The sequence below is a fragment of the Phasianus colchicus genome, chromosome 4 (assembly GCF_987193195.1).
Source record: "Phasianus colchicus chromosome 4, bPhaCol1.hap1.1, whole genome shotgun sequence".
NCBI lineage: Eukaryota > Metazoa > Chordata > Aves > Galliformes > Phasianidae > Phasianus > Phasianus colchicus.
Genome location: NC_143439.1, coordinates 64,205,442 through 64,222,565, shown reverse-complemented (window position 1 = coordinate 64,222,565; position 17,124 = coordinate 64,205,442). Strand labels below are relative to the sequence as shown.

Sequence of the window (17,124 nt, the reverse complement as noted above, 5' to 3'; positions counted from 1 at the left end):
TGCTGTCAGGTAAAGCTTAGCTCAGGTTTTCTTAATGTAGGGCAGACAGCCTGTGACTAGAGTTATTAAAGTTAGAAACATTGCAACAGATGACCTCATGTACATGCATCCAAGCCCACACCTCTTCTGTATCAGCTACACTGATCTCCACATGCTACATAATTAGTTACACTAATTTATATAGAAAAAAAACTTGTGTAACATAAGCTAGGCTTAACGAGTAAAACTAGCCACGGAGCCACCCTGCTCTGATCTAGCAGGATGCACACAGCTCCACAGATGCAATTTCCATTTCAGAACGCAGCACTCCACGAAACCCCAGAACAACACTCTCCTTCCAAAAATAGGCAAAGAGAGACAAAAAAGGGAAAATCTCATCTGTTCTTGTGAGATGCACATTTTAGGACAAGAAAAGTCAGTTTTAACCAGATCACATGTGTGGGATTTTTGGTGTTTGTTTGTTTGTTTTTCAAAAAAGGCTCAAATTAAACTGCTGTGAAGGAAGAGCATTATGCTTTTTTTACGGTTATGATCCAGTGGCTGAGCAGAGTTTCCAGAACCACAGCTGCATGCTCCATGGCACGCTGTTCTACCACGTGTGTTGAGAAGAGAAACAGACTGGGAATTAATTGATCTGTGAAGGCATTCTGTGCAGCCGATCTAAGCCATGGGCTGTTATGCCCAAGTGTTTGCCAACAGACACCAAAAGGGGAAGGTGGCATGATCTGCAACAGGAAAGTGCATGCTGCTCAATTCGGAAAGCACTGCTTTCAATTTGGGACCAGGCCACACTGTACTCAGTACTCCAACAGCATAAACATCCCATGGAAACGGGACTAAAATAGAGCAGAAGGTGCCAACACAGCATGCAGAGGAGAGGATGGAACAAGAACCCCACAGAAGAGCATCACCTCCTGCAGACTAAGCTGGTACTTGAGTGTCAACCCCAACCAGGGACACCGGGTCACCACACACTTTGTGCTCAGAACGTGTCTGGGAGACATTAATCCACTCTTCTGCAAATCTGGTGCAAGGCCTGAGCTCAGCACCCATCTGGCCTTAAAAAGCAGAGCCACGCTACTGGTGTATTCATGAGCTCTGCACACTGTGTTAGGCATCACTGCTCCCAGTGCTCATCTGAGGGCTTCCACAGAGATGTCAGGTTGGGATTCAGTCAAGGATTCCCACTGTGTTACGCAGGCCTAGCTTCAAAGACAGCTCCTTAAAGCCCATTAGCTGGCTAAATACATTAAAAAAATAAATAACCAAGATCCACCTTACTTGCTAAGCTTTAAAGGCACACTGCACTTGCAGAGGTTGCACAGAGAAGTTATGGGAGCCTCATCCCGGAGGATGGCCAGGCTGAATGGAGGCCTGGACAGCCTGATCTAGTGGGTGACAACCAGCTCATGGCAGGAGGTTGGTTGGAAGTTGATGATATTTAAGGTCCATTCCAACCCAATCCATCCTGTGACTCTTTGACTGTCTTTTCCATGTCTAATTTAGCAAATTTCTTCCTTCTCCAATTAACAGAGCAGCCACCATGAGCATCTCTCCTCCTGTTTACAGAGGGCCAGCACCAAGCTGTTGTCTGTATGGTTGAAGGTGCCCACTGACCTCTGATTTGTACAAGAGCAGCCCGCACTTCTTACCATGGTGGCTAAGAACTGGTCTGGTCAATTAGCAGATGCTGAGAGTATAAACCACCACACAGTCCATTAGAGGCTCAGAGGAAAAAAAGCATGCACTAGGTTTCTCAGTCATCTTCCCTCTGCTCACTGTCTGTCCGGCCAGGAAGTGCAGAAGCCTGAACCCATATTGAGGCCCTGAAGTTCAGCAGGAAAAATGACATGACAATTTAGTCAAGAGAATATTTCAGTCAATTTTTCATCACTAAGTAAAAGCTCTGTTCAAAGCATGAGGATGTGTACATCTGTAACACCTGGAATACAACATTCTTTGCAGATTAATTCCTAAGCTTCATCTGATTAATGCACCTCTGCTTCTCAGAACAGCAGTCTAGATGGGAAAAGACTTTTGTTGGGAGTGCGTGGCCAGTGTCATGCTGCTGTGGGCACTGAAAAGACAACACTTCAGCACACTGGAATTTACAATGGCTACTGCAGCACGTTGTGTACGGCAAGCCACAGGTCTGACATCTGCTGAATATCTGAGGTTGAGGAAAGGTGAGGAAAAAACAGTGCTGTGCAAAGCTCTGAACACTTTGATTTCATTGATTTCATGGATTCATCAGACTGAAAAACATGGAACAATTCAACAAAACCACAGGATTAAGCTTTCAGTTCTAGGGGTTCAGTGTTTTAAAGACTTTGCTCAACGACCTCCAGAAAATACTTCTTAAGGCATTTTAAGACAGGAATCCTCAGCTGGAAGCCTGAGGTTAAAGCACAGGCAAGAAGGGGTTTGAGCTGGCTGAGGCCACGCCTTTCAAGATCCTCCAAGGCAGAACCAGCCAGGAGGGAGCAGGTATTTGAGCCATGTGCCTGCCTGCCCACAGAGGCAAGTCAGAATCTTATACATCATCTTGTTTAAGCAGTGCAAAGGTATGTTTACTGCAGTTCATCTGCAAACCACCTTACACCAACAGGAGGGTGTAGAAAGCCCTTCAATTGATGAGAAATGGGTAACAGTGTGGAAGTGCTGTTCTGCTTGTAAGACTGCGTGGTTCCCGAGACTCGCTATCGGGAGGTTTACATGCAGTCTGCACATGTCCTAGCAATGGCAGCAGATTTTATAGACCTATTACAACAATGATATCTGTACCAGGTCAGCAAGACCCAACCAGCTCAGCAATCTGTAGGCAACAGCAGCCAGATCTGGATGCTAAGGAGAAACATTAAACTGACAAAGGAGTGAAGCGTACTGTTCTATACTGCAAATTAATACCGTCACTTGCAGAACCAATTCCACCCTGTCCTGAAGCTGGCATTAGGGTGTGCCAGTGACAATCAGCTGGGTCAGGAAAAGGAACTGAGAGAAGCAGCAAGCCTCCCAAATCCTTCTGCACAGGGCAGCAGCCAGGCTGGGCTGCACTCATGACGATGCCCAGCAGCAGGACACACATGGATGATCCTTCCATGGAAGCATCCTATGTCCTCAGCTTCCAGCAACCCTTGGGGGATTTCCTGAGCTGCACTGTAACCTTTAAATGTGATGGATCAATGCAGTTGGATCTTTATGCGGCTCAACATACTAACTGCAATGGTAATTTGGGTTTTGAAAAAGCAGCTCATAGTAAAAATAAACATTAAGTATTGTTTTGGTATGCTGTTATTTCAATGACCTTTTAGTTCTAAGTTTATCAGCAACTGGTGAATGCACGCTTTTTATTAACTCTGCAGTTTACTAACACAGAGAAGCACAGGCAGAACTTAAAGACCACTATTCACTCTCCAAACAACAAGTAATCCTTTACGTAGGAAATTAATATAACAGTGATTGTGACAGTGCTTCTGGCAAGCTCAGCTGCACTTCTTTCATGATATAGCTGATGATCTATTAGAATTTAACTTCACAGGCACCAACTGTTATTCATCGGCTAATATTGTACATCACTGTGCTTCCATAAAAACATACATATATTTAATCAAATCTCATATTTATGTATACATATCTGCTTCATACACATAATGATGTTTGCCTGGCAAGACTTTAGGGTTAAGGACTACCCAAAGCACGGCACACAACCAAGGACCACATTACCTTCAGCACACACAGGAACACTTTCAGCCTCCCCCGATCAGTGTTGTAAAACACCACAGATGAGGGTCATTCAGAAAAGTCAAAGTTTTTCTTCTACTAAAATGTTCTGCAAGTCAGTGTATCTCATGTATTTCCCATCCTGATCTTGCACTTTTAAAAATCAGGTTGTGGGAGACCACAACCTACCCAGGTTTAAGCAGCATCAGAGCTTTTAGCAATATGAAACAGCATGCTTTGAGCTCAAGCAAACTGCTTCTTGTCCCACGTGACACCCAGAGTACAGCTGAATATCTGTGCTCTTCCCCCTTTCAGAGCTACATCCCTTAGGAAGCAGGACAACGTCCTTAGAGCAGCCCTCTCCCAGGGACCATGCCTGCTTTTCACTGGGATGGGATGTGCTGGTTCCTGCAGCAGAGCACCTGCAGGGATGCTGCAGGGCTGGGTGCTGCCTGTCAGAGACCTGTGGTCCATTTGCTCAGAACCATTATGCAGCCCCCTCTTAGTTATATTCCTTAGTGCCTCACAGGGGCATACCTGTTTGAGGAATGCACAAAGGACAAGTTTTACTGCTGCTAATTCACTTCTTCCCACATTCTTGATTAACAAACAAAGAAAACCCACAGGGAAAAATCCAAGAGACCTGGCAGAGGCAGGAGATAACTGTCTGCCTAAATCAAGCCAAAGCACTTGCTCAGCTTACAAGATGGGAACAGCAACACGTTCCCTGTCCATTTCGAGGAACACTGAAACAGAAGCTTTTTCTTCATTTCCTCACTAATTCTTAGAAGCTGTGCTTTAAAATTCTTCAATTTTCAGAGGTTCTGCCATCCAAAGGCCGAGATCTCAACCTCATAGAGCTCCATACAGCCAGGCAAAAGGAGTGAAACCTCCAGGAGGGTTAGACCAATATGGCTGCCCAGGGCTGCACGTGCTTTGCAGAAGGGATGCAACATTGTGAGGCCACTTTCTCCTGCAGCACTGCACCAGGAGCAGGGCTGAGTCCTGCATGAGTACCATATTAAGATCCCAATGCAGTCCTGAGAAGGATATACCTTGTTTTTCATGCTGCAGTACAGAATTATCTTAAAATAATGCAAAGGAATGAGGTTAAGACACTTGAATCTCTCGTGGATTGTTGGTTTTCACATGGGGAAAGCTAAATTCCTTCATACAGGTGTCAGGTTAGGGCCATTTCAAAATTTCCTTGCAAGAGGTCCTAAGTGCCAATGTACTTCCTATTTATGCTGCTCAGTGAAAGCCTATGGATACAAAGCTCTAGAAACACTAACAAACAATATATACATGTATATTATTGTATATTATCCACATTTAGGAGGAAGTTTTTCACTCAGAGGGTGGTGATGCACTGGAACAGGTTGCCCAAGGAGGCTGTGGATGCCCCATCCCTAGAGGCATTCAAGGCCAGGCTGGATGTGGCTCTGGGCAGCCTGGTCTGGTGGTTGGTGACCTTGCACATAGCAGGGGGTTAAAACTGGATGAGCATTGTGGTCCTTTTCAACACAGGCCATTCTATGATTCTGTCATCTGTCCTTAGGACAGATTTCTTTCCTCCCTGCTTTTTATTTAGGCGTTTCCTGCTTTGTGGCCCTGAGATGTGAACCTTAACCACATGGCACCAGAGTGGGCAGAGTAGATGAGTCCTTACAGAGTTTCACCAAGATGGACCACATTCAAGTTCTCAGCAGGACATCCTTCTGAGGCTTGCATCAGAGAGAAAGGAATTTGATGAGTGAAGTGCTGACAAACACATTACTATAGCTTTGATCTCAAGTCCATCCTACAAGAAGAATTCTGCCGGAATTATATCCCTGTTTCCATTTCTCTTCCTCTCAGCATCCCCTCAATAGCGCACCAGAAACCAACCCAGCACATGAACACACTCAGAGAGCAGGTGTTGCCCTTCCTACTGATGTCAAAGTCAGAGCTAAAGCCCCACATGTGCCACGGGAGCGCAGGGCACAGAGCAGCACAGCACAGCACAGCACAGCACTGCTGAGCGGTCGTGCGGCGTTCTGGCCTTTGGGAGCAGGGAAGGAGAGCAGCCACTGCTGCCCCAGGGCCTCGCTGCGGCTGGGAGCCATTAAACTTTACAAGACGCCTGATGGATTTTAATGCCATTTTAGTAAAGCAGAGCGAAGAACAGTACGGTCGGTATTATCAGCTCATAAACCCACTGTGCTGGAGGAGGGGGCTGTTAAAAAACAGATTTTACAAGAGTCCTTCATGCCAACCCATTAGGTAACTAGAATTAGGCACATCTCACGTGCTTTGGGAACACCGGTTTGCACATACAGCGTACTTGCACTGATTTGCTACTCACACCAATCATCACTATTAATAAAATCACCACGAATAATAAAATCTGGCTTCAAGTGCAGCGAAACCTGAGGAGGTGCAGCAAGCAGAAGCAGCTACAAGTGTTAGTTGTGTAACCACAAGCACACCTCGCAGTTCACCTATTTTGACCTTGAGATGGCAGAGAAAAGAGATCTAACGTGACAAACACTACCCAGTGCACCACTATGCAGATACAGTGCAGAACTGAAAGCAAGAACAGAACTTGTACACTGAGCAGATCCCACTACTGCCCCTGCATCTCCTGCAAATGGTGCTGTGCTGCTACAACACATTGTGGTGGGGCAGGGGGAAGTGGAGGCTCAGGGTGGAGAAATGACCAGGGGGAAAAAGGAGGGATGGGCACTTTGAATGGTGACAAGTCAGTAATGGCGGAACGGGGAGAAAGGAGGAACAGAAGCGAGTATCCAGAAAGAGGGTGGAAAAGAATAAGAGAGTGAGAAAGGAGCGTAGCTGGGGGCAAAGGTGGTTTTTATTATTTTTTTTTTTTTAATTGAGACCAAAGGGCAGAATTCTGCACAAAGCTTTTCTCTTGAGGACTGATCTCACTGCTCGAGCCACTGCCCTCTGCAGCCCAGGCCTGAGTTCCTCCCATTTCCAGGATGACCACGTGGCTGTTAGGCAGGGCCACATTTACTCATATTACAATTAAACTACAGGAAAGCATGTTGGCATGCGAGGGAAGTGATGACCGAGTTGCTACGTCACTGTGGCCACAGAACAGATTGAAAAAAAGAAGAGAAAAAAACATGAGAAAACCCCTAGTGAGCTCAGTCCGGCAGTGCCATCAAAACCAGCCTTCAGCCACCTCTCACACATTCAGAAGCAGGCAGCTAGGTGTAGCTCAACCACACTCATGCACGCACTTCTTTGATCCATGAAACCCAAAATACCACAAACTAATGAAAAAGGACAAAAGCATCCCAAAGGACGTGGATAAAAATGACCCCAAAGATTTTCCTGTATGGTGCACCCGAGGCAGTGATCCCACAGTGTGGGGCTGGGTACCTTCAGCACACTGCAGTGATCTGAGTGCATCTTCAGGCACTGCACGCTGCAGCCAGACCTCACGTGCCAGCAAACCCCAGCAAAGCACAACAGTTTCCAGAACTGTGCAAATATGGAGCCTTTACAATCCACGTCTTTGGGGTCTAATGAATGCCCACAGTAACTGCAGAGTTTCCCAGCATCGACTGCCCCACATCAGAGCTGCAACTCAGGAGCCCATCTGCAGCTCTGGACCAGTGCAAGGACAAAAACATCTCTGTACGTACCAACATGCAATGCAAGTTCCAAGATCAAAATTAACTGTACTTTAGGCATGCTTTTAAAACAATAAATACTTCTGTGTGACTTCTGTTCCCCCCAAATAACCCGCCTTAATCACAATATTCCTCCAGCAAATAGTTGCTGCAGTTGGATTCTTTATTAGTAACAGTGCAGTTAACCAGTTACAGCTTTAATTAGGCAAAAGCTAATTATCAGAGGTGATTCAAAAATAGCACACTGAACAACATAAAAAAAAAGCCAACAGAAAAGCAACATGATATCTATTAAATTTTAGTTGGTAAAAACCAACACTTAAAAGATTTCATGCAGAACGAAAAGATTTCCAACAGAATACTCTGAACTAAGCACAGTCACTCTGACGTCAGCCACACATCCTTCAATTTTCTTTTTTCACAGGACTTACCTATGTTTTTCTAGTTCGTTGTGTGAGGACCTATTAGAAAAAAAAAAAGAGAAGTAATATTAGAGAACAAGGTAAATACCAGGATTTGGAACATTTAAAAACCAACACCTGCATAAGAGCTCTCTAAAATATATACTTCTATGTATTATGAAACAGCTTTGCTTTTAAATCACTTTTACATCTCTTAAATATTTCAAGGTACCAAGTTAATCTCCATGAGTAAATGGTGGGTTGGGGGAATTATAATAAATTTGCATTAATAAAGTTTTCAATAGATTCCAAGAGTGGATTGGATATGAAAAAAAAATGATCAGGTTAGTATTAAAAGCAGCCCACGAGATTTTTATCTGCAAAGAAAAGCTGTGAGGGGGCAGCAGTGTTAGGAGATCTGAGTGCCGATGATAAGGGGAAAAGCACCCAGCAAGCTGGCGTTGGAGCCAAGGAGAAGCAGAGGAAGAAATCAGCAGTCGAGCACCACTGTTGACATCTTAGTGGCAAAATAAAGGAATGCTCTGAATTCTTCTGAGCCTACAAACAGAAAAAAAAAGCCCAGTCCCTGAGCTGGCCACACTGGTATGCTATTCTCTTCCAAACTAACAGGCTTCGAGATTTATTTTTTTCCCCCAGCTGATGCCTCAGGTTTTTGTCATCAGAAGGCAGCCCTAACTTCTTGGGGATTTGTTTTTTTTTCCAATTGATTCAGCTGGAAATACTGATTTTATTTATTTATACAGCTCAGACTAAAGACATTCCCAAAACAAAGTTACTGTCACCACTTTAAACCCAGCAACTTCCTGGAGTATTACTTCTGCCCAAGCAGCACCATGTGCAGAACGTTAAGGACCACTATGGGGTGAGTGTGGACACCTCGAGAGCAACGTCCCCCTGACCAACATGTGCCCCATACAGCAAGAACTGCTCTATCTGTGCCCACTTGCACCCACAGTACCTTGATGAGAGCTGCACCATGAACATTACCTCTCTGGCCTCAGAGAGGAAAAGAGAAAGAGTTCATACAAAGGAATAATCATTGAAGAAAGCCACAAGCAATTTATTTCAGGCCAGCACAGCTACTGATCCCACAATGAATTAAGTGAGCAGCCCTCTGTGTGGTAAGGAAAGCCCAGGCACACACAGCGTTCAGCAGTAGTGCTGATCCGCTTTTGACTGAGAGCATCCCAGTGTTGCTACCGAGACATCAACTAAGCAACCATTACCTGCTATCATTTGCTGAATAGCCTATGGATTATTTTTATAACTTGTTACATCAAGTGAGCCACATCCAGATAGCATAGATATTCTTCCAACACCACACAAGCACTCTCCTGACCAACACACTGAGACTGAGAATGGTTTACAAAGATATTCTGTGCTATGCTGGCATTTCAAGTTATGGTTACTGCATTTTAACATCTTTACCATTTGACCCCAGTAAGGTCCCTATTCCCATATACACTTAGATAGATAGATCAAGCTTTAGCTCCACAAGAAGCAAAGAACACCACACCCAACCAGCCAGTGCTCACAGAAACACACAGAAAACAAATGCTCAGTCTGGAACCGTTCTGCACAAAGACTGGGCAGGCTGGGGACCGTCATGGGGGCAGTCATGGAAGACTCTGAAGGAGAAGCAGCACTAGCAGATGCAGCCAGGCCAGCTCTGGACCACACTCCCATTAATTAAAACAAACTGCTCCAACACCTCCCTTCTTGGGACACAGAACCCACTCGATACCTGCAGCATGAGAGAACTGCACCAGCAGGAACTGAGCATGCTGAGCAATGCTGAACCCTTGGGGACAGCCTGAGAACCAAACCTGGAGAGCTGACATCCATCTGACCATTGTTCTACCTGCGGAGCAGCCTTTGGAGAAGAGGAGGCTCAGGGGAGACCGTATTGCTCTCTACAACAGTCTGAAAGGTGGTTGCAGCAAAGCCTCTTCTCCCATGTAAGCAGTGATTGGACAAGAGGAGGCAGCCTTACATTGCACCAGGAGAGATTCCAGTTGGATATTAGGAAAAGTTACTTCTCTAAGAGCGGTGAGTTATTGGAACAGGCTGCCCAGTTGGTGGTGAAATCACTGTCCCTGGAGGTGTTCAGGAAACATGGAGATGTGGTGCTGAGTGGCATGGGTTAGTGGGCATGGTGGGGATGGGTTGACAGTAGGACTGGGTGATCTCAGTGGTCTTTTTCAATCTCAATGATACTATGAAATGCCCTGCAATATGGCAGGTGCTCTGGAAAGATTAATCAGAAAGTACAATAGTTTTCGTTCATTTGGTTTCTTTGGGGGAGGAGAGATGAACCTCTAAATACTATTTACTTTCTCCTTCCACACTATAGCATATTACAAGAATATCCATCTGCTTATGCTCCTACTGCAACTTGAAGTGAGAGAAAAGTCAGAACTGCTCTGCACACAAACCAGCACTCCAAATGCTACCATGATTTCAGGATGGAGGCTTTTATTATTTCACTGATACAGGGACTGGGCCAGGAACAAGAAGATAGATGGATATGTGTGTTTATAAAAGAACACATACACGTATTTATATAGAAGAACCAGGCCTATGCAGCAGTTTTCAGACCAATGGTCTGTGGAGCCCTTCAAAAGTGGCTGCAAAAGAAAGAAGACTTCTGGCATCGAACTTAAGTCCTCTGTGCTGGATTGTACATCTCCATGCACAACTTCAGGGAGCTGGGGGTAATGCTGGTAAAAGAGTCAGTAAAAAACCTCAGCCAAAAATGGGAAAGAGACACCAACAATCATCATCAACAAAGTAATAGATCCAGGAGATCAGGAGTGCTGTTTGCAGGCATGGTGGCCCAGGATAGCCCTAACACCATCCAGTAAAGGGCAAGCAATCAGCCAATAACCAAGCAGCAGTTTTCTTAGTGAATGCATTGTCCAAAGAAGGTATGGAAGAGGGAGGAGGAGCCAATAAATACAGGGAACCCTACGTCCACACCTGAGCTGCCATGAGACACGCATGGAAGTACTGCAGCCCATCACCTGCACTGCCCTGCATGAGGAGTGTAACGCTGAGCCTGTGTACATATGCATCCTGCCCCGTACTGACTGTTCTGGGGGCACTTTCCCAGTTACTTTAAACTGGACACACCACTTACAATGTTCTGGTGTGGAATTCATCCAGCAGAAACAACTTCTGCATTCTCCTCACAGCCTTGCAAATTGGGCTGCACACTTCCTTACACAGCTCAGGCCCCTGGATCCAAGCTCATACTGCTTGATGATGGCCATGATTTTGTTTCCTTCCCACTGACACCAACACTGCAGCTTCCAGGCACTGCAGGCTCAGCGCAGCTCATCACTGGGAAAGGAGCAGCCGGTAAGATTTATCACATTAGGACCAAAAGCATCAGCATTAAAAACAAGCTGAGGGATATTGATTGCTGTCCCTCTGCCGACTGTTTTAGGAAAGCAGACTCAGAGGGATCCATCGAATTCAGAAATCAGAGTCGTCATCCCGACAGCCTGTGCTTTCTTCTCAGCCTTCCGCAAAACAAAAAAGAACAGAAAAATAAAAGTCAGCTCTGATCCCTACGCCGTGTGGGCACGGAGCGACATCTGCGCAGAGCCAGGGGCTCGCTCTGCAGGGCACGTGCTGCCTCTCGCCGTGAGCCAACACTAACAGAGGAACCCGGATACGGAGCTCTGTTTTTATTTGAAACACCAAATGCAGCTTTCTCCCCTTTTTACACATAACCCTTCGCCAGAGCGCAGCAAAAAGTACAGCGCTATTTATATAACACTCCGACCAAAATACTGACTTTAAGAGATAGAGAAGATATATTTATGAACGGGCCTTTATTTTGCTTTCGTCCCCCCCCCTCCATAACACAGCTCCTAAAGGAGCAGGCCAAACACTGCACCACTGACGTCCAATTCCTTTCTCCACGAGTCAATGTAACCGTGACCTCAGTGGACTGGCATCCAACACACTGATTTCAGTTCTCATTTTACCTTATTTCTGACCCTTTCGGGTCAGGGACGCTGCTGCCCCTGTGCTGGTACCACGCTGTGCCACCAGCTGCATGGCAGTGCAAATCCACCTCACTCAGAATAAGAATACAGGATTCCAGCACCAAGCCCTTTCCCACTGTGTCCTCTTCCCTTTTTTTAATAGAAGCACAGAAATATTTGGGCTTTCAGGTATCACGAGGACAGAACACAAGGAAATCCAGCTACCTGCAGGCCAAGCTGGGTTCCTACCTGAGCCTTGCTAGCAAACGTCACCAAATTTCCAATCTGTGTCGTGCTCCTCCTTGGCACGCTGCACACATTATCTCTCCATTTCACAGCAACCTCAGGGAGACATCCAAAGGTTTGTTATTAAAATTTCCAAGGCACAACCCCGCAAAACCCAGCTGCTTGCTTTATGCCCTTTCTGTAATTCCAGACAGACATTAACCAGAGTTATCGGACTGCACTGCACTGATTTAGGAGCTACAGTTATTGCTTGGTGAAGAAGAGACATTTATTATCCTGCGGTCAAGTAGATGATAAGCATTTGTGCAACAAGATGTGAGCTGGGTTTACCTTTCCTCCCCCCAAAAGTTAATTGCAGGCTTCTGCCTCTCTCAGATCTGTTCTCCTTGCACAACAAACACGCAGCCTTACTGGCCACAGGATTTGGGTCAGAACTATTGGAGGAGCACAACTCTGAATCTCAGCAATGGACATCAGAGAGAAAATGGAGCAGCCTGGTTCATGGGACACAGTAATGAGCACATTGCAGGAAATGTGGCCAGAAGAAATCACATAAAAACAGATAATTTTCATATAGAAGAGAAGAAGATGGCTAAAAAATGTCTGCTAGCCACTAACCACCCTGCAAATACCCTGCTGAGCAACAAGCTGCTAAAGAACACTTCCAGTTTTGATCCAAAGGTATCAGTAGGCAAAGCAAAAATGTGAAATTCCTGCAGTGGACAGTAGGCTTATAGATTTTGATTGATTAAATGCAGTTATGCTGCTGTTTTTCCTGCTATGAATCCAAATCTGTCATTTAATTCCCACAGGGAAGCAGGCAGTGCTTCAGCCCAGACTCCATTGCCTGGTCCCAAGGGTCAGCACCCTTCCTCCCATTCTGCTCACAAGAATCCCAGCCAAGATGCACCCCATTCGGCAGGAGGATGGAGGCTCCAGGTATCATAACACCGTATCAGTAGGGAAAGAAGCTCCTTGATGAGAAACGAGGCCCTTCTGCCTCAGCCCCCCAGAAAATCTGGAGCAGCTGCAGGGGTGCTCTGAGCCCCCACAGGCAGGCAGTGTGGGGAGGAATTGCAGAGCAGCGCGGTGCGTGGCACAGCCTCCTGCTGCTGACACTTCTCCCCTCCTCCCCTTTCCTCATTTTCCCAAAATGAGGAGGAAGATGTTTTTCATGCTTACATATATATATACATATATATATTTAGCTCATGAAGCGTGCAAAACATACATACATATATATATATCAGTTTTTAATCTGATCAGACAGTATAAACAAAGGGAGCTAAGGATGCTGCAAGCAGCAGGACATAAAAACAGATGACGAAAACAACCAAACCCCTGCAGTTTCGAAACGTGCAGTTCTCTACTCCTTTCCTTCCCCTCCAACCTTAAGCACGTATTTTTGTATCTAAGAAGAAAAATGCAGTCATTAGGAATAAACTTCAGACATGTATGCACTCTGCCTGAATCTGGAACGTTGATGTTCCAAGCCTCGAAAAGGGTTGAAGCAGAACAATAACGACAAACACTTTGCCCAGTGCTTCACATCACCACGACCACTCCAGATCCTCTGAACTTTGGCCAGTCGTCTGCCCCTGGTAATCTCCAAGTTGCTTAGGGAGACTTAACGGCATTATCCAAACTCTAGTCTGGGGTTCAGACCCTGCAGCCTATCAGTTCCAAATAATAATAATTAACAGCGATGCTGGTGTACTTCATGGGGTTTAGACTGGATGTTCTAATGTAAAGATCACTTTCCCTCCTGGAATTCAAACTCAGAGGCAAAGCTGATCAGCAACAGCTCCAAGTGGGAATGGATGCAGAGGTGCCCACACAGCTCTGCAGGCACACTCGCTCCTAACACAGCAGGATGCTGCATTTCAGCAATGCGTCTTCACTCACAACCTGACAGCATCCACGCCACGCAAAACAAGCCTAGCAGTGCTGCCTCAGGGCTCAGTTTGGGAAGCACCACTTCATCCCATAGCACAAACTCATCGCCGATCTAATCACTGCAGCAAGGAGGAAAGAAAGCACAAGGAAATGTATAGCTGGCATGTCACAGGATTGCACGGTGGAGGCTGGCACTGCTGCATGGTGAGGACCAAAACGAAAGTCCAAGCAGGTAAATTAGGATGCAGGATGGTAACTGCAAGCAGGCATGCATGCCTCAGCTTCCATAACACGAGCAAATCTGTGACCAGAAATCTTTTAATTCTGCTGTATTTGATAGGTTACAAATCCTCTCCTAAAAACTCCAGAAAGCAGCTTACAGTTCAGGTATATGGTATTTTGCAGGGATGACAAGAGACCTAAGAAAGGAAATGATGGAATAATAGCTCTGTAAGTAACACAGCTTTCCCAAACTCATGAGACACAAATAGTCCTTAAGGTGCAACGAGCACTTTGTGGTGGGAAATCCTAGAAGCCCTGTTTAGATTAACCATGAATTTGTTTCAAAAGGCAGTCAGCATCCTTTGAGTAGATAGCTAGAAATCTCCAGGAGCAGAGTCTCAGGAAACATCTCCCACTCCTGATGACTCTCTAAAAATGAACTGACATCTCTATACTCTGAAATGAGACAAAAAATTTAACTGAACCCAAAACCACGTCCAAGTGCTGCAGCGAGAAGGCAGCAGTGTGTGCCTGACTTACAGCAGGGGACTGGGAACAAGCAGCCTCCCCCAGCAGCTCTCTGAGGTGGGCAGGAGCGGGGTGCCAGCTCTGCCTTCCCAGGGATCCAGCTGCCAGCTTCTGATTTCAGTCTGCATCTGGGGCACCCTGCAGGATCCCTGCTGGGGGAGCGAGAGCAGCGCGGGCCCACCGAGCTCACGGCTGCTTTGCAAAACAAGTCACGTGCAAGCCGAGTTCACGTTAGGCTATTCCAGAGGAAGCACCGTGCCCAGCGGAGTCGGCGGTGGGGCCAGGCCCAGCCGGGCACAGCGACTCCGGAACAGCCCTGGAAGAGCCGAGCAGCGCGGAGCAGAGCAGCAGAGCGAGGGCTGGAGGAGTTCCCAGGCGGGGGCCGGCACCGTCCCCGTAAGACAGCCTCCTGCACGTACACAGCCACTGCCGGAGCAGCAAACAAAGCTGCAGAGAGCCTGCGCGCAGCCGCCCTCCTCTAATGCCATCGCAGCACAGGTAGCGCTGCGGGGAAAAAAAAAAAAAACAACAACAGGCGACGGCACAACGAGGCAGGCGACGGCCACGGCGGGCCACGCGGTGTGACAGCGGCACGCCTTGGCCGTGCTCCAGCATCGGGTCGAGCCCGCTTCGGTACCGTCTCGCTGCCGTACCTACGGGAGAAGTTCAAGCACGGGGTCGGGACCGTCCCGTGCACGCGGTGATCCTGAGGCCCCCACGGGGGAGAAGGTTATAAATAAATGCTGGCGGGGTGGGGAGGGGGGGGTGGGAGGGGTTGAATTAGTGCCATGCAAAGAAAGGGCTGCGTGGGGCCCGGGCAAGGCGCCGGCAGAGAGCGCGGAGCAGAGCAGAGCCGTGGGGGCGGCCGGCCGGGAGGAGATGCTGTACGCGTGGCAGTGTTTATATGAGAGATCAAAACAGAGCCAAGCCCATCCAGGGAAAAATGGCGACTCCCGGGATGGGGGAGCCGAGCCACAGGGCTGGCTGCCGTTGGGATGGATGGGACGCGGCACGGCATCGCGGGATGCGCTGCGGCGGTTACCTGTTATTCGGGGACTTTCTGGCCATGGAGCCTGCCTTTGTTTTCTTTCTGGAATAGTCACTATCGAAGGGTAACACTGATGCATAGCCATGTTCTGCTTCTAGGGACAAAGTCAGCATTAGTGGCAATATATTTTTTCCATGCATTTTTTTCCTCCTTTGCAGGAACGCTAGGGGTAAAGAACAGAATTTGTTTGCGGTTGATTTGTTGGGATTTCATTCCGGCATCTCTTAAAGCAGCGACACACAGCGCAGACACGCCGATCGCACGCACAGCCACGCACACCGATCACGCTGATCACACGCACACCGATCACACACACGCACACCACACACACAAAAGCGCAACACCCCCCCAAGTGCCACCGCCTCCCCCCCTCCCATCCACGCGGCTGAAAACCACAAGAGATACGAATTGTATAGACGTGAAAAATAAAGATAAGGAGCAGAGCGGAAAGGCGAGCGCCGTGCCCGGCCGCGGGCAGGTGGTGCGCGGGGCCCGGCCGCGATCGCCTCACAACAAAGGGAGAGCGGCTCGCGGCGCTCAGTACCTCGGTCTCTTCTCTCCAAGTACTCGGCCGCCTCCAGGAGAATTAACAGAGAGTTCAACTCCATGGCTGCGTGTGAGAGGAGAGGAGAGCAGAACAGAGCCGAGCCGAGCTATGCCGAGCCGAGCCGAGCCGAGCCGAGCCCCCCGCAGCCCGGCCGCTCCACTCCGCGCCGCGCCCCGCGCCGAGTTCACGCGCGGGGGACTTCCAAGTCCCCAGTTATAAGGCACCTCTCTCAACCTACATTGACACACAGCCGACAGGCAGCCCTCGTGGCCAATAGGAAAACGGGGTTCAGTGAGGGGGCGGGACGAGGCGCCTCCATGGGGCCAACCGGCGGCCAGAGCCCCCCTCCCTTTTCCTCTGGCTGGGGCAGGGAATGTTGACAGATCCCCATCTCGCCTCCCATTGGCTGGCCACTATAGTAACAATTTAGAAGCCGAAGCTTAGCAACAGCACGTGGTGGCCCGGCCCCCTCGCGCGCCAATTGGCTCGCTTCTTGCATGTTAAGCAGCTAGCTGGCGCCGATTGGCCTGGTGGGCGCTATGCAAATGAGAGCGGGGAAGGAGCCAATGGTGCGGGAGGGGCGTAACATACAGCCGGGGGAGGGGCGGAGGGCGGGGACGCCAATGGGCGTGGAAGAGGCGCGGCGTTGCCGTGAGGAAGAGGCAGGCGGGGCGGGGCCGCGCAGCGCTTCCCGTTGAAAACAAACCTGCGGGCAGGCAGCGCTCTTCGGGAAAGCTGCGAGAAAAGGGAGGAGGGGGTCGAGGAAAACAAAAACAAAGCGGGCAGAGGAGGCTGAGCGCTCCCACAGCCCTTCCGCACAGCCTCTCTTTGCCGCGGGAGCCGAGAGCCGCGGCGGGAG

The 17,124-nt window shown here is 48.1% G+C and overlaps 1 protein-coding gene across 3 annotated transcripts in view; it reads right to left on the bottom strand.

Annotated features, from left to right (window-relative positions):
* MXD4 (MAX dimerization protein 4) overlaps positions 1 to 16,473 on the bottom strand; it is a 35,544-nt gene extending 19,071 nt beyond the window's left edge. The window contains exons 1-3 of one of the 3 annotated variants that reach the window (XM_031588285.2): positions 16,263 to 16,473; positions 15,713 to 15,881; positions 7,793 to 7,822 (exon numbers count right to left, since the gene is read on the bottom strand). In XM_031588285.2, the coding sequence (XP_031444145.1) occupies positions 7,793 to 7,822; positions 15,713 to 15,881; positions 16,263 to 16,326 (263 nt within the window). In that variant the 5' untranslated portion in view covers positions 16,327 to 16,473. The remainder of the gene's footprint in view (positions 1 to 7,792; positions 7,823 to 15,712; positions 15,882 to 16,262) is intronic. The other 2 variants (XM_090139752.1, XM_031588286.2) reach the window with 2 other exon arrangements.
* Positions 16,474 to 17,124: the final 651 nt, after the last annotated feature.